Source organism: Caretta caretta, chromosome 27, assembly GCF_965140235.1.
Source record: "Caretta caretta isolate rCarCar2 chromosome 27, rCarCar1.hap1, whole genome shotgun sequence".
Taxonomy (NCBI): domain Eukaryota; kingdom Metazoa; phylum Chordata; order Testudines; family Cheloniidae; genus Caretta; species Caretta caretta.
This window is the reverse complement of record NC_134232.1, coordinates 1916060-1941569: the sequence shown is the minus strand read 5'-3', so window position 1 is coordinate 1941569 and position 25510 is coordinate 1916060. Positions and strand designations below refer to the sequence as shown.

At 59.9% G+C, this 25510-nt stretch overlaps 1 protein-coding gene across 2 annotated transcripts; it reads left to right on the top strand.

The window, feature by feature from the left end:
- Positions 1–3: 3 nt before the first annotated feature.
- ACBD4 (acyl-CoA binding domain containing 4) lies at positions 4–24607 on the top strand. Of its 2 annotated transcripts, XM_048829825.2 has the most exons (10): positions 4–90; positions 1479–1573; positions 3264–3384; positions 3637–3721; positions 4162–4282; positions 11747–11853; positions 13133–13307; positions 17309–17487; positions 18121–18156; positions 23977–24607. In XM_048829825.2, the coding sequence occupies exons 2-10, from the start codon at positions 1492–1494 to the stop codon at positions 24085–24087; spliced, it is 1017 nt and encodes a 338-aa protein (XP_048685782.2). In that variant the 5' UTR covers positions 4–90; positions 1479–1491; the 3' UTR covers positions 24088–24607. The 2 variants fall into 2 exon arrangements, with proteins under 2 accessions (XP_048685782.2, XP_048685781.2); XM_048829824.2 differs by lacking the exon at positions 4–90 and having other exon boundaries at positions 905–1573.
- Positions 24608–25510: the final 903 nt, after the last annotated feature.

Below are 25510 nucleotides of genomic sequence, written 5' to 3'. Positions count from 1 at the left end.
GACGAGGGAATGAAAGACATGTGGTTATTGGTTGGGACGGTCACCCCAGTCTCCGGGTGGATCAGCTGTTCGGGGCGGCGGGGGAGCCGGGTCCGAGCTAAGGGGCCGGGAGGGGGGAGCCGGGGTCTGGGCTGGGGGGGGCCCGGGCGGGAGGATCCGGGGCCCGGGCGGGGGGATCTGGGGTCTGGGCTGGGGGCGGACACCGGGCTGGGGGCGATCCGGCGGGGGGGTTCCAGGATCCGAGCTAAGGGGGTCCGGGCTGTGGGGATCTGGGGTCTGGGCTGGGGGTACACAGGGTTGCGGGGGATCCGGGTCCGAGCTAAGGGGCCGGGCTGGGCTGGGCTGGGGGGGCCCGGGCTGTGGGGATACGGGCTGGGGACACTGGGCAGGGCGGATCCGGGGTCTGGGCTGGGGGCGGACATCGGGCTGGGAGGATCCGGGCGGGGGGTCCCGGGCTGGGCTCTGTTGGGGGGATCCGGAGTCCGAGCTACGGGGGGCCCCGGGCTGGGGGCACCGGGGTCTGGGCTGGGGGCGGACACTGGGCTGGGGGGTTCCAGGATCCGAGCTAAGGGGGTTCGGGCTGGGGGGATCCGGGCTGGGGACACCGGGCGGAGGGATCTGGGGTCTGAGCTGGGGGTACACGGGGCTGCGGGGGATCCGGGTCCGAGCTAAGGGGTCGGGCTGGAAATACTGGGCTGGGGGGATCCAGGGTCCGAGCTAAGGGGGTCTGGGCTGGGGGGGATCTGGGGTCTGAGCTAAGGGGGGCCTGGGCTGTGGCGATCCGGGCGGGGGGGCCCGGGCTGGGCTGGGCTGGGGGGGGCCCTGGCTGTGGGGATATGGGCTGGGGACACTGGGCAGGGCGGGTCTGGGCTGGGGGGACACGGAGCTGGGGGGTTCCGGGGTCCGAGCTAAGAGGGTCCAGAGCTGAGCTAAGCTGTGCGGGATCTGGGCTGGGGGCCATGGACTATGGGGAGGATCTGGGCAGGGGGCAGCAGGGTCTGTGCCGGGGACACTCAGGAGGGCACCCTAGAGCAGGGCACTGCGGGGTGAGGTGCTTGGGCCCCGGGTCAGGTCTAGTGCGGGAACGCTCAGGGTAGGAGCTGGGCGCTCGGGGCAGGGCTGTGGATCCACCCGGCAGCTCCTGCCCCGGGCCAGCGCCTCCCAAGCCTGGTGTGCCTGGCACAGACCAGCTTCTGCAGGTGGAGGAGACCCAGCTGCCCTGTCACCCCAGAGGGTCGCTGCCGGATGGGGCTGAGGGACGGCAGGGGGCATTGGTGAATCGAGAGGTTCCTGCCTGGCAGGGCTGTGAGCCCAGTGCAAACTCGCAGACCAGTACCAAGTCCTGGCCCACATGCCTGAACCCCACATGCTCCAGAGCCCTGGGGAAGGCTCCTATCCTGCCCAAAGGCTCTGCCCAGCCAGGAGTGCCTCTGACAGGCCTCCCCGAGCTAATATGGGGGGTCATGCTTCTCTCTCAGCTCCTGTGAGTGGATGGGGATGGAGCCTGCAGAGCCGGACTACCAGAAGCAATTCCAGGCAGCTGTCAGAGTCATTCAGGGCCTGCCTAAGAACGGTGAGTCCAGCTCCGCAGATGGCCTAGCGTGGGCTTTGTCGGCTGGATGTTGGGATGGGTCTCCAGGTAGGTGAGGCTGAGGCTTGGTCTCTTGAAACTGGACAAAGCCTGACTAAGTGTCCAGTGTGGACAGGCCTGTGCCGGCCCCCAGGAGACAGAGTAGATGGGAATTAATGGACTGTCTCATCCTCCACCGTGTGTCACATCACAAAACACCCTCACGACGGGCATGGACTGGTCCTTCTTTGGCAGTCTCAGTAGAGGCCGACAACTGGAAGGCCACTGAACTCTCTGCTCCTGCCACGAGAGCTGGCTCCCCAGAGCAGGCTGAGTGAAGGGCCCAGCGCTGCTGCTGCCCAGGGTGTGTCAGTCCCCAGGACTCTCAGCCAGCACCTCCCACTTGCTGTAAGCACACACGCAAGCTGTTTGTAGCGTTTCTGTGCTCAGACCCTGCAGTGCTGGGGTGGACACTAGCTAGTGCTTGGCAGAGCACAGCTTAATTCCCAGATAGGCTGGTTCTGCAGCGCTGGCTCTAGTAAAAGGGTGGGGAAAATGGGTCTTATCAGTTAAACTGTGTGACGTTGACAAGATGCCACTTCAGTCAGGTTTCTGATTGTATCCGTGCTTTGGTGTCCCGTCCTGGCCAATCAAAATTCCACATCTTATCCTTACACCAGGGAGGATAAGGACAAAAGGTTGTTAATTCTCATGCTTCAGGCCACACACTCATCACTAGTGGGCAGTCAGGAAGGAATCTCTCCTTTGTAGGGTATTGTACAATTAGGTGCATGCATGGAGCAGAGGGACTTCTCTTCCTGGAGTATTCTGCATTGGCTGCTCCTGGAGGCAGGATACCGGAGTGGATGGGCGTTTAATCTGTTCTGTTCTGGCAGTTCCTGGAGGCCTGATCTCCAGAGGTGCAGAGCACTTGTGCTTCCCATAGACCTCAGTAAGGAGCTGCATGTGCTTAGCAACTGTGAAGACCAGACATTTATTTATGTACTTGTCTTAAGGCCACCCCACCCCCATGCTGGAAAATCTTGGCCCTGATGCTTTAGGCCATGTGAAATTTCAGCTTGCACTTAAGAGGAGAAAGGAGATGAGAAAGACATCGTGACCGACCCGCTTTGTGCAGCCTCGGGTACCTGGCGTCTGCCCTCGTTGTTTCTCTCCCTGTATTAATAGCATCTCATGGTATATGGGGCTTCCTGCCCCAAAACACAAACACGGTTTCACCCACCACTGAAACACAGCTACCTCTGGGGTGGAATGCAGCTGCTATTTAACAGTGCACAGCAACACTATGCATCCTCTGAACTTTCCAGCTAAAACTGCAGAGGGTATTTCCGGGAGGCAGAATGTAACTGAGTGGGAATTGGGCCCGGATCATGGTTAAGGCCCTGACTCATGGGCCCGTCAATGACCAGATGGTCACCTCAGTGCTATGCCTCCTCTGAAGGGCAGAGCTCCAGCAGTTTGGGGTCTGCTAGCGCCGTGCTGGGGCATGGGCTCAGTGCTGGTCTCGTGGGCAGAGACCCACCTACTGGGTCACAGCGTAAGGATGTGGGTAACAGCCCCTGAATGGCCACGGTAGTCTCTAAGGTGCCACAAGTCCTCCTTCTCTTTTCTCATGGTGGGGAAGTGGCCGGAGTCCCTCTGTTCCTGCTCTGATGGTTTGTGTGTGTTCTAGGGTCCTACCGCCCCCCCTACGAGGTGATGCTACGATTCTACAGCTACTACAAGCAGGCGACAGTGGGCAGCTGCAAGATCCCCCGGCCTGGATTCTGGGATCCCATCGGCCGGTATAAGTGGTAAGGCTGAAACAGTAACTGCTTGGCAGGAGTGTTGTAGACTGCAGTACAGCCTTGTTCATGGGGCATCAGTCATAGAATATCAGGGTTGGAAGGGACCTCAGGAGGTATCTAGTCCAACCCCCTGCTCAAAGCTGGACCAATCCCCAAACGGCCCCCTCAAGGATTGAACTCATAACCCTGGATTTAGCAAGGCAATGCTCAAACCACTGAGCTATGCCATCCCCCCTCATGAGACCTTCTGGTTGGCAGGGATGCGTGGAGCAGGCTGGGGAAGATGTCCAAAGAGGAGGCCATGGCCGCGTATGTCTCGGAGATGAAGAAGGTAGCCCAGAAGGTACAGAGCTCCTTGTTTCCCTGCTATGTGCAGCTCCTGGGGCTGCTTCACTCGCTCCCCGTGTGCCTTGGGACACCCTGGAAGGAGTGCCCTCGGCATCGTCCCTGGTGGAGTGAGGGCCACGTGGCACACGCTGGCACAGCTGACGGGCTCTGGCTGAGGAGGGCCTGGATTCAGAGTCGTTGGAAGGTGGGGCGGGAAGGGCGCTGGCAGAGCTGGGGAAGGACCCCAGGCTGGGAAGACCAGAGGTGCCCTGGCAGCGCTGTGGGGGGAAGCTTTCGGAGCCCGCTTGCCACAGCCAACTTGCCGTAGGCAGCACTGTCGGTCCCTCCCTCTCCCAGACACCGCACTTAGGCCCAGGGCTTTAGTGACCATTGCCTCAGCGCAGGATCCTCCATCTTCTGACTTGGCTACAAAAGAGCTGTTGGGGTTCTCTCCAGGTCATTGACACGATCCCAGCAGGCGAGGTGTCTGAGGACGTGTTTGGGTTCTTCGAACCTCTCTACGAGGTGATACACGATATGCCCCGGCCCCCAGAGTCCTTCTTCAAGAAGAAGGCTGGTAAGCCTGGGGCATTGGGAGGGTGGCTGGGCTGGGCTGGGCTGGGGTGAAATGGGCAGAGCAACAGTCTGGGAGTCAGGACTCCTGGGTTCTAGTCTCGGCCCTGCCACTTCCTTACTGCAAGGTCTTGGACAAGCTGCTTCACCTCTCTGTGCCTCAGTTTCCCCATCTGTAAAATGATACTTCCTTCTGCTGGTTCCCGCATGCCCTAGCCCATGAGGGAAACAGCTCATCCTTCCAGCTCCCTGGCCATCCATCGCAGGTACTGATCTGGCTCTCATCACTGTAGTATCTGAGTGCCTCACAATCCCCATTGCACAAGTGGGGAACTGAGGCACAGAAAGGCTAAGTGACTTGCCCAGGGTCACATAGGGAGTCTGTGACGAAGCAGGGAATTAAACCTGGGTTCCTGAGTCCTAGCCTTCCTCTTCCTGTCAATCTGGACTCCCAGATGGCGTGTCCTCGAGGACAGTGCAGCCTCGGCCCAGCTGCATCCAGCAAGCTGGCATTGCCTGATGTGGGTTTGTGCAGCGCAAGCCGAGCCCTCGCCACCCCACTGCGTGCTGTGAACAGGGAGGGAGTGGGGAATGAGACTACAGGCACCTGGGGGGCTCGCTCCTGACTAGAACTTGTGCCCAGTTTGTTCTCTCCGTGCTCCTGACTTGAGTGATTGTATGTGAGAGCCTCAGCCCCCCGCGGCAGAGCGGGAGGAGGGCGTGGCTGGGCTGCAGGGATGCAATGGTGGGCTGACTATAGGCTCCGCCCTCCTTCCCCTGCCCTGCCCCCCAGCAGCTGTGCAGCATGTCTAGCAGCCTGCACCCCGGGGAGCTTCAGCCTAGCTGGGGTTGTGGGGCTCCGTCTGGGAGCCCCGTGTTAATGGAGACATCCCCTCTGACCTTTAAACCGTCCGCTCGCTTCCTCGCCGGATGCGTTCACACCAGGCTCGCTCGAGCTGCCACCAGCGGCTGTGGCCTGAGGGCACCCTCCTGCCCTGCCACGCGCGCGGGGGCTCTGGCCGGGGCTGCTGGCGGCGCAGGTCGCCGAGCAGAGATCTGCCCTTGGCGCTTGGGAGAAGTGGCCCTGCCCTGGAAGCCTGGTAAGCGTTGGTTTGGCCGCCGCCAGCACTGAGCCGTGAGGACTCGGCTCCCCACGGAGCAGCGCCGAAAACAAGAATCCGGAGCCGGCCTTGGAGCTGCGAGCCGGGCGTGGCATGGCAGTGCGGGCTTCCCGCTGACGAAGGGACGGGCCGAGTTTGGGCCTTGCTGGGTGACTGCACTTCCTCTGGCCTGGGCAAGAACGCCCCTGGTGGGGCATGATGGAATCCTCTTCCCCTGCCCGGGGCACTGAGCACAGGAGCCCACTTTCCAAAGTGCCAGGGGGGTGCTTGACCCGGGCCCTGCCCCCAAGGCCCCACCCTTGCCCCACCTCTTCCTGCCCCCGCCCCACCTCTTTCCACCCAGTTCTGCCCCCTCCTGCAAGCGTGCTGCATCCTCGCTCCCCCTTCCCCCTCCAGAGCCTCCTGCGCACCGCCAAACAGCTGATTGCAGCAGGCGGGAGGCACGGGGAGGGAGGGGAGGCGCTGATCCGTGGGGCCTGCTGGCAGGCGGGAGGCACAGGGAGGGAGGGGAGGTGCTGGTCTGTGGGGCCCACTGGCGGGTGGGAAGCATGGGGAGGGAGGGAGAGGCGCTGATCCGTGGGGCCCGCCGGCGGGCGGGAGGCACTGGGGAGGTGGGAGGGAGCTGATAGGGAGCTGCCGGTGGGTGCTCAGCATCCACCATTTTTTCCCCATGGGTGCCCCAGCCCCGGAGCACCCAGGGAGTCGGTGCCTGTGGCACTGGGTGACTGGCTTAGACCCTGCAGCAGGAGGGCCTGTATCTAGGGGAACTCGGTGGTCTCGTCCTCATGTCAATGCTGGATCCTCTTTGGAACCTGTGGGTGATAGAAATGTGCTCTGTTGTCTCCAGAACGTAAACGCAGAGCCTAAGCTACCAGCCATTGCCCTCCTCAGGGCATCTCCATTCGTGAACCTGCCCCTGTAAACCTGCACTAGGAATGGGACAACTTTTTATCAAACTCAGGCTTGATACAGAGTGAGAGGAGGCAGCCGCTTAACTCCTGATTTAAATCACTCGGTTTGTTTTTAGTCATTGATTTATACCAGGGTGAAGGTTTGAAAAAACTAATCTGAAAGTTTGTCCTATTGCAGCTGTAGGTTTAAAATGGATGAGCTCAGTTCAAAATGCTGCTGTTTGGTAGGGTTGCCACGACTGCTAGGATTTCCTGTTTGAATTCTACAGAACTGCTGTAAGAACATCAGAACGGCCAGACTGGGTCAGACCAAAGGTCCATCTAGCCCAGTATCCTGTCTGCTGACAGTGGCCAGTGCCAGGTGCCCCAGAGGGAATGAACAGAACAGGGAATCATAGAATATCAGGGTTGGAAGGGCCCTCAGGAGGTATCTAGTCCAACCCCCTGCTCAAAGCAGGACCAATCCCCAATTTTTGCCCCAGATCCCTAAATGGATCCCTCAAGGATTGAACTCACAACCCTGGATTTAGCAGGCCAATGCTCAAACCACTGAGCTACCCCTCATCAAGTGATCCATCCCCTGTCACCCATTCCCAGCTTCTGTCAAACTGGCTTGGGACACCATCCCTGCCCATCCTGGCTAACAGGACCTATTGATGGACCTATCCTCCGTGAAATTATCCAGTTCTTTTGTGAACCCTGTTATAGTCTTGGCCTTCACAACATCCCCTGGCAAGGAGTTCCACAGGTTGAATGTTGAGAATCATTAAGAAAGGGATAGATAATAACACAGAAAATACCATATTGCCTCTATATAAATCCGTGGTACGCCCACATCTTGAATACTGTGTGCAGATGTGATTGCCCCATCTCAAAAAAGATAGATTGGGACTGGAAAAGGTTCAGGTTTCTTCACACAATGCACTCTTTGCCAGAGTTCTACAGGTACTAGATAAATTCATGGAGCGTAAGTCCATCAGTGGCTATTAGCCAGGCTGGGCAGGGATGGTGTCCCAAGCCTCTGTTTGCCAGAAGCTGGGAATGGGCGACAAGGGATGGATCACTTGATGATAACCTGTTCTGTTCATTCCCTCTGGAGCACCTGGCACTGGCCACTGTCGGCAGACAGGATACTGGGCTAGATGGACCTTTGGTCTGACCCAGTATGGCCATTCTGATGTTCCATGCATTTATCTAGTTCTTTTTTGAACCCTGTTACAGACGCTCCCCAATTTACACAATAATTCCGTTCCAGAACGGGTAACTCGAATTTTGCATAAGTCGGAAACGTATACCTGACCGTTACGCAAAAAAAAAAAAAATCCCTCCTATTTCTAGCTTATGGAACTTTTTCCGAAAGTGCGGATTTGTGTAAGGTCTTGCGTAACCCAGGGAGCATCTGTAGAGTCAAATTGAGGAGGGTTCAGAGAAGAGCCAGAACAGTGATTAAAGGATTAGAAAACCTACCCAACAGTGATCAACTAGATTAAGCTCCTTGATCTTAACGGAGAGAAGGTTATGGGGTGACTTGATCACAGTCTAGTACCTACATCGGGAGCAAATTAATAATGGGCTCTGCAATCTAGCAGAGACAGGTGTAACATGATCCCGTGGCTGGAAGTGGAAGCCAGACAAATTCAGATTTGGAAATAAGGTGTGAATTGTTAACAGCGAGGGGCAATGAAGCATTGATACAACTTACCCCGGATCCCTCAGTGGCACTCTTTAAATCAAGGTTGGCTGTTTTTCCAAACCTCACTCTGGGAATTGTTCTGGGGCAGTGCTCCGGCCTGTGCTCTGTGGGAGGTCAGAGTGAAGGATCACAGTCTGGCCTTGGAATCTATGGAACTGACGACAAACAAGGCGAAACTGCCGCCCGTGATTTCCATTGGCCAACGGAGCCACGCAAGGAGTCGAATGCGGCCGTAAAGCAGCTGCCGACTCAAGGATATTTCAGGGTGAGGTGCTCTACTCAAGGCATGTTAAACAGGCCTGATTCCTGCTGGCTGAAATCAGACCTCTCCCTGGGGTCTCCAACTGGCCTTCCTCCCCCACCCCCAACACTAACCAGGTTTGAAACCCTCGGCCATGCAGCGTGAGGGGAGCTGGCTTTGTAGACTCGCTCCCTGTCAATCACCTGAGCTGCGGAGCTGAAGTAGACCAGCCTGTGTCTGCCCAGGCGGCTCTTCAGCCGACAGCGGCCCTTCCGTTAGGGTTAGGGATTGAAGAGAGGAACTTTGTGAACGGACGTCCCTATGGACAGCAGAATGCCGCTTCCAGTCGGGGAAGCAGCTATGTGCTGCCAGCCCCCACCCCTGTGCCAGCAGATGGGAGGCACAGACAAGCTTCCCTCCCGTGAGCCCTGCAGGAGTGGGCACAGCTATGGGAGAGCACATCGCAGTCCTCTGTGGCACTCTGAGGGCAGGACAGTTATTACCCGTCTCCAGGGGCATTTGCTGTGTTCAGTTCCTAGCCCCTGGCACAGCAGTGTGACCTCCTGGGCAGAGCACGGCTCCTCTGGGGGGTGAGAATAGCCATGCAGGGGGAGTTCGCTGCTCTGCACACGGCGGCCTGGTCTGTCACTCCATTTGCCGTAACACTGGTGGGGATGCAGCACAGACCCTTCCTGCCCTAGGGGAGCCCCCATAAGCCCTGGGGGTTCTGCACCCCTTGGAGGAACGGGGCCCGCACTCCTTGTGTGAGCACATTGGATGCTTGGTGCCACTAGCAATCTCTGTGAGCCACTTCCGCAGACCCTGTGGCCCTAGTATTAACCCCGTGCATGCTGCATCCCTCCACAGCTGTTAACCAAGGAAGGATCGAAGCGCTGGCCAAGGCAGGTGGGACCAAGGCCCTCACGGCCAAGCAGCCAGGCTCCTCCAGGGCTACAGGCAGCCTAAACAGGGTGTCTGCTGAGTTGGGCCTGCTGCACGCTGCTCCTGGCGGGAGAGCTGCCATCCTGGCTCAAGCTGCTCTTGCTGGCGATGCCCCTCATGGCTCACACAGCTGGAAGTGGGGGGTCTAGGCCACAGCAGGGCAGCCAGCCAGTGTTTGCTCAGCTCCTGCCCAGAGCCCATCCTGTGGGGTCACCTTGCCCAGTGCCGCAGACTCCCTCATGCCAAGGCCTCCTGTCTGTCACTCACATAGAGCTGGAATCACCTGTGCCAGGCTGGGATTTGCCCCATGTCTGAGACCCCAGAGGAAAGACACTTGCCTCCTCCCCACACACCCACGCGTGGCCCTGTCACGCACCAGCCCGCCCAGTGATGGACTCACGGAGCTCTGTCTAGTCAGCTTAACAGAGAGACGGTTTGATGATGGCCTGTAAATACTTACAGGGGCACAAATATTTGGTAATTGAGGGCAGACAAAGGCCTAACAAGATCCAGGAGACAGACGCTGAAGTTAAGTAAAGTCAGAACAGAAACCAGGTTTTTAGCAGTGAGGGTAACTGACCAGCGGAGCAACTCACCCAGGGCCACGGCGGATTCGCCCTCACTGGCAGCCCTGAAATCTGACTGTGTTCCTGGCAGCGATGCTGTGGTTCCAGCAGGGATTATCCCAGGGGCATTCTCCAGCCTGTGCCATGCAGGAGGGCAGACGGGGTGATCCCAGTGGTCCCTTCTGGCCTTGGAACCTATGGACTGCCAGCAAAGGGCCCGGTGCTGGCTGTGGGCCCTGGGGCCTGTTGTCTTCACTGGCTGATTGCAGCTCCCCCTGCAGCTCTGCGGGCCCTTGAGGAGGGGCTCAAGGGTCCGGGTGTGGTCTCCATGCTTGTCCTACGGGTGCTGGTGGCTGCTCTCCTGGCTCAGCGAGGGCGTCTGGGCGCAGCGATGTTGCTCTCGCAGGTGGGCCCAGTCAGGATAGCATGCCCGTGGGCAGCCAGCGAAGAGCCCATGGTGGGTAAAGGGGGGGGGCAGTGGAAGTGTTTCCACGTCTCTTTCCATCTGGGCTGGGCGCCAGAAGACGCCCCTCCCTGGGGTTGGCCGGGCTCCTAGAGGGGATGTGTGTGGGGGGGAGCTCTGGAGTGGGGCTTGGAAGCAGTGATGCTGTGGGCTTTGTTGGGTCGGTGCCGAGGGGCTGACGTGTGGGAATCTCAGCCCTCGACCTGTCTGCTGAGTGCTAAGGGGCCAGTCCGATTGCTCCCTTTCCGTGCAGGCAAACGGGAGAGGGACTCCGTCCTTAGCCGGGATGGCCAAGCAGCAAGACTTTCGGGGAACTTCCTGGGGGACGCTGTGTCTGGGGAGCAGAACCGAGAGGGGCAGGCGCTCAGTGCTGGCTCCGGTGTGCCAGAGGGGCTCTCCAAGGGGAGTTGGCCTGGCCTTACTGTGAGGAGAACAAACCCAGTGTCCTGTCTGGCACAGGGGGCAGGGCCTGCACCCCAGGCGGGGTGGAAGTGGGCAGGGGGTTGGGCGGTGGCTGGCACAAGGGCAGGGCCTGTTCCACAGCGTGAGGTGGAAGTGGGCATGAGGTCGGCATGTTGTTATTCCGTGGTGGGGCACGTGGGCCGTGTGTGGTGCCAGATAAACACCGTGGGCAGCGCTTGAAACTCCCGGGATGTGGGGCTTCTCTTGGCTGCAAATCACATTCAGTGGCGCTTTCTCCCATCCAGGAAGCTTCACATCCCGCTGGGGTGCTGCTGTCTGTCGGGGGCCATGGCAGTCTTGTCATTTGTGCTCCTCAGTGTCAGGTGGCCAGGGCCCTGCGCTGTGTCCTGGGAAGAGTGTTATGTAGCAGGCACAGCAGGGCCATGATTGAGAGCCTGGACTCCTGGCTCTGCTACTGACTCCATGGCCTTGGGCACATCCCTTCTCCTCCCATTTTCCCATCTGAACAGTGAGTGATGTGCGATGAGGTGAGCTCTGAGGCTTTGTGTGAGCTAAGTGTGGCGAGATCCCTGATGAGCGGCACTCAGGGAAGGATCAAACCCCCCAGATGCACTTGGTGGGCTTTGCTTCCTGCACATGGATCTTTGGCCTTCTAGTGACTGCCCCAGCCTGTGGCTTTGGGGCACAAAGGACACGGATTAGATTGAAAATCCTTCCACTCAACATCCTGTACTGCTGTGATGAGCCCCCTGCTCTCCTGGTGCCTGGCCAGAGAGTGCCCCCCCACCACGCTGAGCCACCCACGCCTCCCTGCTGAGCCATACGCATCCCCCCACCCAGCCACCCCCATGTCTCCCCCTGCTGAGCCACCCATTTCCCACCCCGAGCCAGGTGTGTACCCCCACCCCCGCCAAGCTGCCTGCATCCCCCCACCCCCGCCAAGCTGCGTGTTCCCCCACTCCCACCTAGCTGTGTCCCTCCACCCCGCCAAGCTGCCCGCGTCCCCCCCTGAGCCATGTGTGCTCCCCCACCCCCGCCGAGCCGCCCCCATCCCCCCTGATCCGCGTGTGTTCCCCCCCCCCGCTGAGCCGTGTGTCTCCCATTCCAGGTGGCGGGCTGGGCTGCACTGACGAAGCCCTGGAGAGCAGCCAAGTGACCAGTGACTCAGAAAGCGAAGTCTACAGTGACACCCTGGAGCAGATAGAGCCTGGCCAGGTAACGCCGCTCACAGAGTGAGCCAATGTGAGGCCCGGGTCCAGATACCTTCATGTGCCAAGAGATCGTCCCTCCTTCCGCACAGCCATTCCCCTGCGCACTTAGCACGGTGCCCCGATTTCGCTCCCACCGGCTGCTGTGCCAGGCCCGGATCTGCAGCGCCCTGTCCTACAGTGCCTCTGCTCAGCAGAGCTCTGAGTTCCCTTCGGGCCCCGGCCCCTGCCTGGTGACCCCAGTATCCCTTGCTGCCGTCTGGGCGCCTGTTCTCCGGCCATCCCACACGTGAGTCTCAGTCAGAGCCCTGATGGCAGCTGCCCTCCCTCGCTGCTTCCTACGTGTGCACCGGGCGGGGGCCTCGCTTGCTGCAGAGCATGAGCCACCTGCTCCCCTCCCGTGTGGGACCAGGGAGAGAAGGACCCCGCGGGGCCCTGCACCGTGCTTGGGGGCAGTGGGAGGAGAGTCCCAGTCCATGTGTTCCCATCCCCAGCAACTAGTGGAAGCTCCTTCATCGGTATCGCTCTCGGATAGCTCCATGGAGAGGGGCAGGGAATGGCTCCGTGTGTAGAGCTTGGTCTGGTTTCATTTAGTTGTATTAGGAGGAGGTATGGCTGTGGGAATTATGCAAATCAAAACTCAGTGTCTCTCACCCCAGGTGTTCATGGGTGGTTCTCTGTGCTGCGGATTGGCCAAGGGACCCACTGCACGCCATGCTGTGTTTGCTCATGCTTTTGCTGGTTGCCTCCAGCCCAGTCTTCGGGCAGCAGGATAATTCAGGGGTTATCCCAGAGCTGGGGCAGAGAGCTCGCACCGAGCTCACAGACTGTCAGGCACAGCCCAGCGTATCCCACTTCGCAGGTGCTTCTGTGGGTTGCTCTGTGTGGGAATGGTCCTTTTCTGGGGGGTAGAAAATGCTAGGTGAAAGTTCTGGCTTTAGTGGGTGGAAGCCTGGCTTGGGACCCCTGGGTCTGTTCCTACCTTTACTGCAGTCTGAGATGTTGTGGCTAAGTTACATCTCTTGTCTGTGATGGTTCCTGCCAGGTTTAATCAAAGCCCTTGGCAGAAAGGTAAATGGTTCTTTGCAGGTGGATGTGGGGGAGGAGCTCAACCCAGGTCATGCAGTGGGTCAGTGGCAGAGCTGGGCATGGATCCCCGGAGCCCTGACTCCTGGTTCCCTGCTTTAACCACTGGACATCTGGCCTCTCCCTGCAGTGTCTCACCCACTCACCCCTGGCACTTGGGGGTCTCACTGCAACTCTTGCTGCCCTTTCCCCTCCCGTAGGCTGGTCAGCGCGTGGCTGGGCAGAGCCTTTCCCTAAGCAGTCCTCATGCAGCCAGCCTACATGCCGATGTCGGGCGTGAGTCCCTGGAAACCTGCAGGGAGGGAGAGCCTGGCGAAGGCGGCGGACTAGCCGGGCAGAGCAGCGTTGGCCCCAGGCCCCTCGGCACAGAGAGAGGTGGGTGTGGCACCAGCCCTTGGGTGGGGTAGAGCAGAGCCATGGTGCTAGGTGGGGTGGGGTGGGGTGGAGCAGAGCCAGGGGCCTCGGACCTGGGTGGAGCTGGGGCGGGGCGTGCAGGCCTGCCTCTGGGTTTGCTGGTAGTTCAGCTCCTTGCCGCAGTGGCAGGCGGGGGGCTGAGCTCTCGCTGTGCTGATACGCAGCGGGGAAGGGAAGGACGCTGAGTCAGGGAAGCAAATGCTGGGGCCAAGGAGCCCTTGGGCTGAGCGCCTGCCGGGTGATTCTGCCAGGGTCTGCAGGAGGGGAACAGCCAGAGGTGCTGGGTCTGGGGGCTGCCGCACCCCCCGGCCTGACGTGGTTTCCACCAGATGCAGGGTTTACAGTTTGGTTCAGTGACTCTCAGCGCCCCCCACTGTACACATTGTCCCAGCCCCCTGGGAACAGCTGAGCCAGGCAGTTGGTGAGGAGCTAGGGAGCCTCCCCCCCGGTCGCCAGGTCAAATCCAGCCCAGCCCTGCCTGGCTGCTCCGTGTCGGCTGGTGAAGGAGTTGGCGGGTCTGAGGGACGGGGTGAGTTGCACACGCTAATGCCCTGTGGGCAGAGCTACCAGGGACTGAATGGGCCACGGAGCGCGAACCCCCCCACCTCCCCTGGGAGGTTCTGCCAGGCCAGGGCTCAGGCACGTGCTGGCCCAGTTCAGGCTCTTTAATGGCCCGATCCCACGGGGCGCTGAGTATCCCCCCTCCTTCCCTGAGAGCCGGGGCTGGCACCTGTGCCCTGGTTGTGCCCAGCCACCGCTTCCCAAGGCATTTGGTTTGTGGCTGCCCCTCAGGCAGGCCCTGAATAGACTCAGCCCACGAGCATGATTCCCACTGTGCTCCGTGGGTCACGTTTCAGGAGGTCTCTGTCGCATGACAGGAAACGCCAGCTGGGCAGGTCTGATGCCTCGGCCCTCTGCACACACGGTTCGGAGTTTGCACCCCCCAGGCAGTGGGGCAGCCTGTGCAAAGGGAGCCTTGGTGCAAGTGCTCTCAGGAGGCCTGTAGGGCAGGTGGCCGGCTGTGTGTCTGAGCTGCACCCAGGACGCAGACTGGGCCCTCCTAGCTGAGGAACCGTTCCTGAGGAGCATCTTGGCAGGTCTCTTCCAAACACATCAAGTGCGGGAAGCTGCTGCCTTTGTCTTCGGGTCGCCCAGCCCCGCAGGAGGCGTCTGCAACGGGGCATTGTTCGGAGCAGCACAAGTGGCCACAGGCCATCTGCATGTAGGCAATGCCGTGTCGTAATTGGTGCGCCCGCCCAGCAGTCTTGGACATGAATGGGTTAAGGCTTGCAGCACCTCTGTGAGCTGGGTCAGTATCAGCGGTGGGAATCGACTGATGTTGGCCATGGACATGTGGACAAATCCGTCCTCTTGCCAGGTGGGCAGCTCCCTGCCCTTCCTCAGGGGAACACTCACTGCCGCTGGGCCTCTGGGGGCTGGAGGGAGTCTGGGAATGTCCTGGACACAGAAGGGACCCTTGGGCTCATCCAGTGCAACCTGCCCCATAGCACAGGCCTGAGGCCCCCCAGGGGTTCTCCATCCAGCCTGCTCACTCTTGTGGAGCCAGAGCGTCTGCTAGGAAGAGCCATCCAATCCTGACAGGGAGAATCCTCCGCCTCCCTTGGGCACTGCTCCCATGGCTGCATACCCTTGCTGCTCATGTGCCCCCATGGCCACCCCGGAGCCACCCCTCCAGCGAGGGCTGGGTAAAGCAGCCCAGCACCGAGCTGAGGAGGAAAGCGACGCCCCACGGCCAGGCCACACACGATCCCGTCTGTGCTTTGTGTCGTGCGTCTGCCCCACTCACCTCTAGAGGGGGTGATTGTCCCCGCCAGGGCTGTGTCGCAGACAGGGAAGGGCGGGCGCTGGCATCTCACCCACTCGAAGCAAAATCCATCCACGCTTATCTCCTCCATTCATGTTCCTTCAGCCCCATCCCAGGCTGCTTGGCAGGTTAATTTGTAACAGCTCTCAGGATAAGGCCACCCTGGGGCTGAGTGGGAGCAGAGCAGCCCCTGGGCTTGGACTGCTCCTTCCCCAGGCTGGTGCCTCTGCGGAAGGAGCTGGTCCCTGCTTTCTGCTCCCGAGCGCTGCTGTGAGATGCGGCCCCAGTCTGTGTTAGCTGCCAGCCGGAACCAGGGGTGCTGGCCTGCGCTCTTTGCAAAGCCCTCTCTGCATCCCACCCCGGCATGAAGAGGTCATCATGCACCCCGGAGCAAGGCTCCTGTGAAAGTGTTTCCTTGACAGTGCTCTGGGCCTGGGGGGCCTGCAGCACGGAGGGATACAGTGCAACCTGAGGAGCAGACAAACTACAGGGCTGGGAGTCAGGACTCCTGGGTTCAGACTCACCGAGTGACCTCGGGCTAGCCACGTGATCTCTCTGTGCCTCATAGCAGCCACGCTGTGACTCGGGGTAGCCGTGTCCATTGGATGCACTCACCATTTCAAGCGCTCCGTCGCCTCCTCCCCACTCCCACCCACAGCACACCCTGGGGCCCAGAGGGTCCTGGCGCTGGGGGCTCCGTGCCGGCGCTCGGTCAGACAGGGGCGACTGGCTCAGTGCAGCTGCCTCTCCTCGGGGATTGCAGGGGTGGGTTCAGGCATCGGCCAGGCTGCCAAGCCAGATCTCTGCTCTTCTCCCCTAGCCCTGCGACGCTGGTCCTGACTGGGAGCAGGGTGAGGGGCCTGGGCGGCAGCTTAGCTTGGGGTCAGTGCAGCAAGAGAAGTGACGCTGATTCCAGATGAGCATTGCCAGCCTGTTCGCACACAGCCACTCCTTCCCCAGTGCATAGCACCGACCCGCTCCCATTGCTCTCTGGGGTGGGGGTGTGGGGGAGAGGAAATGCTCTGTTGTCTCCAGGCTCTGCTGAAGCCCTGGCAAGTTTGTTTCAGCTCCTGAAGGGGAGCTGAGCCCTTCTGAAGACGTGCGCCCTGGGGCTCTGGGTCCACACTTGGCTCGCTAACCCGTGCTGAGCCTCCATTGCTGGGCTGTGTCCCAGCTTGGGAAGGGTGACCTGGTCACAGCATGAGCTGACCTCAGGCTGGCTGGCACCTTCCAGCTCTCCAGTGGCCTGATGGCCCAAGGGCCTGATGGCTTGTGTTTCCCCACAGAGGTCAGGGCCATCTCCTCCCATGCAGCCACCTGCCAGCCTGCCACCCCTGCCCACAGGGACCAGCCCTGGGGTGAGCTTGTTCCCCAGCTAGACTGTGCCACCAGGGGCTGTTTGGTGATGGCCGTGGTATGGACGCCTGGCCCCTTGGGCTGAGACCTCCCCCCCCACACTATCCAGCTGACTTCACAGCCTGGAAACCCACCCGTTTGTGTCACACACAGACCACCAGGATGCCTCTCTGTAGGCTTGGGCTGATGGCCACAGGCTTGGGCCACCGTGACCCGCCAGCCCCAGCGTGTGCTGACCGGGTGAGCTCTGCAGGGCAGTTCCCAGCACCAATGGCCGGATGCCAGTGCTAATCAGTCAAGGCACCTGGGTCCCGAGCACACTTCACTCAGAGCCAGCGTCCAGCTGCGCTCACTAATGCCTCGGATGGATCCTGCTCTGTGCTGCCCCCTGCTGGAGTTAGCGCCTGGCGCTTCTCCGGCCCGGGGGAACGTCTGCCTCCCCGGGCCCGGGAGTCTCGCCAGTCTGGTAGCAAAACCGCACGTGCTTTGGAGAAGTGATGGTGGGGATTGGACAGAGCTGAGCCACCGTCACCCGTCTGGGTCGGCTCCAGCAGAGCACGTCCTTCCAGCTGAAGGTAACGCCCAGCCGCCCCAGAACCCCCTGGGGGAAGAGGCTTGTACCTGACAGGGTTAGCCCAGCCTCGCATCACCGAGCTGCACCCTCCTGGCCTGGGCCTGCAGCATCCCTCGGTTACAAACTCTGGGGCAACCGTGGAGGACGAAGCCTCGTCCTCCCTGGTCTGTCCCTCTGGCATCCTTGTCTGTCCTTCCTGCCCCACAGAGCTGCAGGCTGCCCCGGGAGCCAGGGGCTGTCCAGATGCTGACCAGGGGGAAGCAGCGAGCACCAGGCTCTGGCCGGAGCTGGATGTGCAGCTGCTTGGCACCGTCCGTGCCCTGCAGGACAACATGCGGACCGTCTTGAAGAGGCTGAGCCGCCTGGAAACGCTGAGCACCATGCAGGTACGTGCCCCTCACCATGCCGATGCCACAGGCAGGCCCGCAAGGGGGCGCTTTCCAGGCCGGACACCCACATGCACACACACCCCCTTGGTTACAATCGGGGTGTGGGGGAGATGGTCGCTATCAGACCACAGGGCCTCACAGCGGCAAGGTGAGCTCCTGGGGCCAGGCCCCCGGTGGAGACAGGCTCTGCTCTGGTCAGTGGCTGGGAGGCTCGGGGCTGGGCTGCCAGAGGGCCTGTGCCTTGCGCACGCCACCAGCTGGAGCCTGGGGGGGGTTAGCTCCCGCAGAGCCGGGGGTGAGCGGTGGGGCAGCCGCGGCACAGAGACTCCGCTCTGACGCTGACTCGCTGGGTGACCCCAGCAAGTCCCTTCCCGCCAGGCGTGGAGTCAGGAAAGGTGCCTCAGGCCCTCTTGTGCTGGTGTGTGAGTCCCAGGGCGCAGAGCAAGGGGACGTTGCCCGCGGCTGTGGGGCTGGATCCCCTATGCCCGTGGGGGGCGCGTGCAGTGAAAATGGCAGTGCTGTTTCTACATAGCAGGAAATGGGTGCGGCTGGGCTCCCCTCACTGCCCAGCTTCCCAGCCCCTCGCACCAGCCCACGTGGCACTGAGCTGAGCCTCTTTCTGTCTTTCAGGGGCACGCGTCTGGGTCCGGCCCTCGCCACCGGCAGGTAGGGCTGTGCTCAAAGACAAGCGCGCTGCAGGCCCCGGTTTCCCAGCAGTTCCCTCGTCTCCCAGGCACACGTGCAGCGCGGCTGGGCCACCCGAGCCACGGATGGATGACAGCAGGGTCCTGGGGAGCTGCCCCACCGGGCTCGGGGGAGGAAGGGGCTGGTGGGGGCAGAGGGCGTGGGAGGTGCTGTCCTTGGGCGGGCAGAAGGACAAGGACTCCAGGAGGAAGAAGTGGGGAGAGACACTTAGGCTTAGCCTCCATCTGCAGCTGCCTACTGGGCTTGTGCAGCCTGGAGTGGCGAGTCGACCAGCCCCAGCAGCTGGCAGAGCAGAGCAGAGTCTAGGAGCCAGACCGCCGTCCACCCAAAGCCACCGCGGGTTCAGCTACGCTCTGCGCTTATCCCAGACCCGGGGGCTAGTGGGGTTGCTCCTGCATTCAGCTGCTGCCCGGGGCACTGGCCACTTCAGCAAACCAGGCCCAGGTATCTAAAGGCAGGTCCCCAGCTGGGCAGTGAAAGCAGCATGCTGGGACCCGGGAAACCAGGCGTCTCTTCCCCGCTTGGCCACAGGCTCCACATGTGATCTGGGGTGAGTCTCTGTTGGGATCCGAGCCCTGGCTGGGCCCCTTCCTCCTAGTGAGTGACAGCCCTGGGCGAGCAAGGGGCCTTCAGTACTGCCCTTGGTGTCTCTGCCATGGTTTGCCTCTGTCATGGGGTCCCTGGGCGATGCTCTGACCTGCTCCCCACAAAGCCAGACAGGACTCTGGGGAAGTCTCCTTTCTGTGAGCAGCCTGTCTGCAGGACACACAGCTCACACAGCTTCTACCTTCCTGGGTCTGACCTCGGAGCATTCAGCCTCCTCTACCCCTCCATGCACTTCCCCCAGCGAGTCCGCTCAGGCGGGGTCTTGGGGAAGCCAGAGGATCCTGCCCCCCAACTTCGCAGTCAGACGTGACTCTCAGCCAGCCAGTAAAACAGAAGTTTATTAGACGATAGGAACATGGTCTAACACAGAGCTTGTAGGTGTAGAGAACAGGACCCCTCAGCTGGGTCCATTTTGGGGGGCAGTGAACCAGACAACCCCGTCTGCCCTTCACTCCATGTCCCAGCCAGCCCCAAACTGAAACTCTCCCCAGCCCCCCCCTCCTCTGGGCTTTGTCCCTTTCCCGGGCCAGGAGGTCACCGGATTCTTTTGTTCTCCAACCCTTTAGCTCTCACCTTGCAGGGGGGAGGGCCCAGGCCATCAGTGGCCAGGAAACAGGGTGTCGGCCATTCTCTGTGTCCAGACCCCTGCACACACCTGCCCTCTAGGGCTCTGCAATGATCATACACCCTTATCCCACCCCCTAGAGACTTGAGAACTGCCTAGGGGAAACTGAGGCACCCCCACACTATTCAGAAGAAACATTAAGAACAGTCCCACTTTGTCACATCTCTCCCCCCTGCGAGATTGAACTGAGCGGGGTCACTTTAGCCGGTGACCTGGGGAAGTTCGAAGCCAGCAACGTTCCCATGGATGCCCCAGCATCTCTCCCATTCCTTGGTGGTAGTTACACCAGGCCCTTCCAGTGTTACGCCCTCCCTTAGGTCGGGGGTGGTCGATAGCACTCGCAGGCCACATGTGGGAAGGTTTATGCGGCCCGTGCCCTTTGGCCACCCCCAAAACCCCAGGGGGTCAAACTGGGATTGGGTCTTCTCCCCAACAAGCTGGCCAAACACAGCCACTTGGTTATAGGACTGTTTAACTTTCTTAACAGCTTTCACTCCATCTGAGACCTTCTCAAAGCTATCCAGACTGGATCTTTCAACAGGACAGTCAGTGGATCCATTCACAACAGAAAATTTTTCGCTGTTAGGACCTGAAACTTTCTTGATTAAATCACTTTCACACCCTTCAGTGGCAGTAAACTGCTTGCAAAGACTCCATGAGGATTCCTTTCCCTAGGGCTTTTCTATGCAATAATTCACCCCGCACAGAAATTCTGCTCTTACCCTCTTTACCTAGGGCTTGCTCTAGAGGAACACTTTCCTGAGCAATAACAGACTCTTTCTGGGTCTCCCTTACATCCAGAATTACCTCTGGCCCTTCCGGAAGATTCCTACACAATCCCCTTTCAGGCAAACTGACAGACTTCCTAGATAAAAGGTCAGAAGCATTCTCCTTCCCTTTGCCACACACAAGTTCAGGAATCTTTTCCTTCTTGCTACAGGTTTCCACACCCTCAGTAGGTAACACAGTCACATCACCTTCATGCTCTCCTTGTGCCCTGGCTGGGATCTCACCCTGATTAGACAGAGTTGCTGCACCCTTTCCCAACAACACACGAGCAACAGGCAAAATACAGGTTTCAGAGGAACAGCCGTGTTAGTCTGTATTCGCAAAAAGAAAAGGAGTACTTGTGGCACCTTAGAGACTAACCAATTTATTTGAGCATGAGCTTTCGTGAGCTACAGCTTGTCTGGTCTCTGGGATTTTACATAGACACTAACTGGATGCGACCTAGTTACAGGGCCATTCTCCCGAGCAGACACAAACTTAGGACCCTTCCCTTCCTGGGCGTTAGCTGAATCCAGAACCAGGTCTGAGACAACTGCACGACCCTCAACCATCACTGGCTGAAAGGCCCCTTCTGTCTGCTCCACAGACAAAGAAGAGCCGGACACACTTTCTCCTTTCCCAGACACACAGCTTGGGATCTCTTTCCCCTGGTCCCAGCACACAGGGCTGGTCACAGACAACTGCTTGGAGATCAGGGTAGCTCCCTCCATAGGCAAGTCAATACCCCTGGCAGACAGAGGCACATTTCCTTCACTGTCTCACTTCTCCACCCAGCTAACAGGTAAGGTCCAGGGACACTCATCTTCCACTCTCCTCGCCTTCCCGCCCTGCTGACTAGACAAAGCCATCAGCTCACAAGGCTGCCTAGGCTCATCCAGACTTTTCTTACCAAGCATCTTGCCACTCCCCACAGATCCCCTGCCCTGCCTGTATCTCCCCACACTCAGCTGGGGTCTCAGCTCCCCCCTTGCTCAGCGCTGCCCTTGCTGTCCCAGTGGGGGTAGGCAGCGAGCTCCCTGCTTTCCTCACTGCATCAGAGCCAGCGTGAGCCCCTTGAGCCCCCCTCTCCGGTGTGTAAGGGGGCGGGGAGCATCTCTCTGTCCCACACAGCCCCAGGGTTCTGGTTACAGGAAGGCAGGTAGCCTGAGCCTAGCGGCTCCTCCCCCCTGCCAGCCAGGTCATCTGCATTTTCACTGACCATTTCCCTCTCTGCCGATTGGTTCCCTGGATTCAAATTCAAACCCTTGGCCATTACAGGAGCAGGGCCTGGATCCTGTCCCAAAGAGACACAGTCACCCCACAACAGGGTCTCACAGCTGGTGTCCTGGAGGACCCCAACGGCCAACCAGCCCGACCCCTCCTGGGTCTGCACAGGGATCTGGGCCATAGGCAGGGCAAGGGGCTTCATCCCTGGGACCCTCACCCAGCTCACACAGCCTCTAAGCCTGCACCACCCAGGGCCTGACACCAGTTCTCTCTGTCCCAGGATCTCGCCACCCCAGGAATGTCTCCCCATTGACCATCACCTTCCGCTCCCACTGGGGGTCCGAGGGGCCTGGCCCCAGGAAACTCCACACAGACATATAGGTTGGGGTCAGGCGTGGGAGCCTGTCCACCTCCCCACCCATCTGGCTGATGGAGTCTATGGCCTTGGGACCCAGCAAGGGAGCTAGACACCGGGGCTTTTCCGCAGGGTCCCCCTGGTTCAGATCTCCAGCCTGCTCAAAGGTAGTCAGGTGGGCATCCACATCCCCCCCCCCCTTAACCTGGGGTAGCAATTTAGTCTCGAGGTACCCTGCGGAACTGGCCCCCCGGGGTCTATCCCCACTCACCCCTGGGAGGTCCCCTAGGCCTCTCCACTCCCCCACCGCCAGTTCATGCTGCTGCTGCTTCTGCAGCTCTTTCTCGGGCTCTCGCTGTCTCTCACAGTCCTCTTGCTCTCTCAGACTCAGCTCCAATCCCGTCCGTCTCCGATCCCCGGATGGGGAACCCGATCGTGAAGACCCTCGTCTGGTCGGGGACAGGAGTCTTGGCAATGCCTGGCTCCCACTCCAGCTGCTCCCAGATCCTGCTATAGCCCCAGTTGGGGTCAGGAATCTGTTCCTTCGAGCGGTCATCCTCCTCCAGCTGCACGATTAACTCTGCTTTGGTGAACTTTCCAACGCTCAACCCTCTCTTTCTGCACAGGGTTACAATGTCCTTCTTAAGGAGACGGTGACAGGCCATCACTCCGCTCCTCCGAAGTTGTTGTGGACTCACAGGCCCGTGTGTTCTCAGCTCCCCACGGTTTCCAGGGAGAACCCCTAGTGTGCCAGCCCTTTTCGAGGTCACCACCTCTTTGCCAGGGTCGAGCTGCAGACTCCTCCGCGCCTGGGACCGCTCACTGCAATCCCCAGGGGAACCCTGTTACTGCAAAAGTCCTTCTCTCTGGTCACACACTCCCAGGGGTTAACCGCCCCCTGAAACCGTCTCTCTCTGAATCTTCAGCACGCCTGGTCCCCGTCAATCCCCCTTCGTTTTACTGCTCCCCAGTCACTTACTGCGGGAAGTGCCATCCATGGGGTGCAGTACATCCCACCGCTGCCACCAGTTGTCATGGGGTCCCTGGGCGATGCTCTGACCTGCTCCCCACGAAGCCAGGCAGGACTCTGGGGAAGTCTCCTTTCTGTGAGCAGCCTGTCTGCAGGACACACAGCTCACACAGCTTCTACTTTCCTGGATCTGACCTCGGAGCATTCAGCATCCTCTGCCCCTCCGTGCACTTCCCCCAGCGAGTCCGCTCAGGCGGGGTCTTGGGGAAGCCAGAGGGGCCTGCACCCCAACTTCGCAGTCAGACGTGACTCTCAGCCAACCAGTAAAACAGAGGTTTATTAGACGACAGGAACATGGTCTAACACAGAGCTTGTAGGTGTAGAGAACAGGACCCCTCAGCTGGGTCCATTTTGGGGGGCAGTGAGCTAGACAACCACGTCTGCCCTTCACTCCATGTCTCCAGCCAGCCCCAAACTGAAACTCTCCCCAGCCCCCCCCTCCTCTGGGCTTTATCCTTTTCCCGGGCCAGGAGGTCACCGGATTCTTTTGTTCTCCAACCCTTTAGCTCTCACCTTGCAGGGGGGAAGGGCCCAGGCCATCAGTGGCCAGGAAACAGGGTGTCGGCCATTCTCTGTGTCCAGACCCCTGCACACACCTGCCCTCTAGGGCTCTGCAACGATCATACACCCTTATCCCACCCCCTAGAGATTTGAGAACTGCCTAGGGGAAACTGAGGCACCCCCACACTATTCAGAAGAAACATTAAGAACAGTCCCACTTCGTCACAGCCTCTGTGAGATGGGGTGAGCCTCCTCCCCCATACTCCCCTCTCCAGAGGGAGTCGTGAGGATACCGTCGTCTGAGACGCTCGCTAGTAACTACGGTGACAATACACCGAAAACTGGGGCCCTACTGCTGGTTCTCAGGCTCTCCCAAAGGGAGATGGTGACGCTGTCTCTTGGGGAGGGGTCCGAGGGTCACTGAGCTGGAGACGCTAATAAAGCCGAGAAGCAAAGTGCAGCAGTAGCAGGGGCCTCGCTCCGAGCCCCTGCGCTCTGTGTCACACCTGGGCCCAGCATCTGTGAACAGCCCAGAGAGTGCTGGCTGGCTTGTTCTCCTTCCCCAGCTCCTGAGAGTAGCATCACTTTAGTCACCCATTGCGGAGCACCCAGGAAGCCTCAGGGTCGCTAACCCCTCCCCACCTCCCTGTGCTTGTCTCCTCTCTGCAGAAGCCGTCCCGCTGGCCGCTGGAGGTCTCAGCTCGCACCCTTCTGTTCCTCCTCGCCTGGCCCTTCGTCGTCCAGTGGCTGCTGCGGCGTTTCCAGCGCAGGAAGAGGTGATTGTTCTCTGTCTGAATGTGCAGCACTGAGCAGAAACCCCGGTCGCGGCAGGAACACGCCGCCAGGCTGGAGCCTGCAGCTCAGCCGTCGGGACTCAGCACCCAGCAGACCCGCAGCTCCGCAATGGGTGACTAAAGTGATGCTACTCCCAGGAGCTGGGAAAGGAGAACAAGCCAGTCAGCACTCTCTCTCTGGGGGAGCAGCGGGCTGTCCCCCAGGTGCCAGGGACAGCTCCTCTGAAGGACAAACCAGTCCAGAAGTGTGGCAAGGAGAGATCGGATTCAGCACTTCCTCAGCAAGCTTGGAGCCATCAGCTTGATCGGGGGGACCCCAGCCTGGGTCTGGCCCAGCACGTTCTCCTCTGAGACACCATTTCACTTGTGGGAGGACCGGGGGACTCTCGTGGGAGGCCTGCCAGCAGGCTCCTCTGTCTCTCCCCACTCACGCCTGCTCAGGTGATCTGCAGCATGACAGTGGCAGCAAATGGAACACCCCCATTAAAGAAGAACAGTTTTTCCGCCGTCTGTTCCTCTCGTTAGTCGTAGGGCGGGTGGTGCAGCGAGCTGAAGCACGACAGCCAGCCTGCGAGGGAAACTGGTCCCCAGCCGAGAGGCCATTCCCCATGGAGCGAGCGGGTGGGGCAGGGCTGCGGGGGCTAGCCTAGGAGATCTGGGTTCGAGTCACTGCACTGCCACAAGGAAAGGAGGACTTGTGGCACCTTAGAGACTAACCAATTTATTTGAGCATGAGCTTTCCCCATGTGACCTGGTACGTCACCTAGGGCCAGATCCTCACAGGTATTTAGGTGCCTAACTCCCGCTGAGTTCAGGGGGAGCATGGCCTCTCAGTGCCTGTGAGCAGCTGGGCCTTGGTCTCTCTGTGCCTCCCTCCCCTGTACAGTGGGGTAACGGCACTGCCCTCCCTCCCCCCAGGCCGTGTTGTGAGGATAAAGACACGTAAAGGGTGGTGGGAGCCATCTAAGGGCCGTGGTCACAGATCATGCGGGAAGCACCCCTTCCAATGACGGCTGCTTCACGCGTTCTCGCAGAAGCCCCCATCCTCAATTGCTCTTCACTTTGCCGGGCTGTAACCGAGGTTTCCCTTCCGGGCTCTGGCTGCCTCTGTTTCTGTTGAAATGGTTCAACCAGTCGAGAGAACGAGATTAGGCGACAATCTGTTTTGCCCACGTTAAAATAACAAATTCTTATAGCTGTGGTGGAGAAGCTCTCACACCCCGGTGCTTTGGAGCTGGGACTTGGAACTTGGCAGGGGTCGCCTGGTGCCAGACATGAGCCATGGCTTCTCCCACAAAAATTTACCCCAGTTTGGCCAAGTAGAGACTTGTTAGTTTGGCAGCTAAAGTCTCCGCAGGTTCTGTCTGCACTGAGCATGCTCCAGTCCGAGGCTGCAGGGGCTGAGCTGG

Coding starts and splice junctions, on each gene's coding strand:
- ACBD4 (XM_048829825.2), top strand. CDS start 1,492: ATGGGGATGGAGCCTGCAGAGCCGGACTACCAGAAGCAATTCCAGGCA. Junction 1,574..3,263: donor TCAGGGCCTGCCTAAGAACG/GTGAGTCCAGCT, acceptor TGTGTGTTCTAG/GGTCCTACCGCCCCCCCTAC. Junction 11,854..13,132: donor AGCAGATAGAGCCTGGCCAG/GTAACGCCGCTC, acceptor CCCCTCCCGTAG/GCTGGTCAGCGCGTGGCTGG.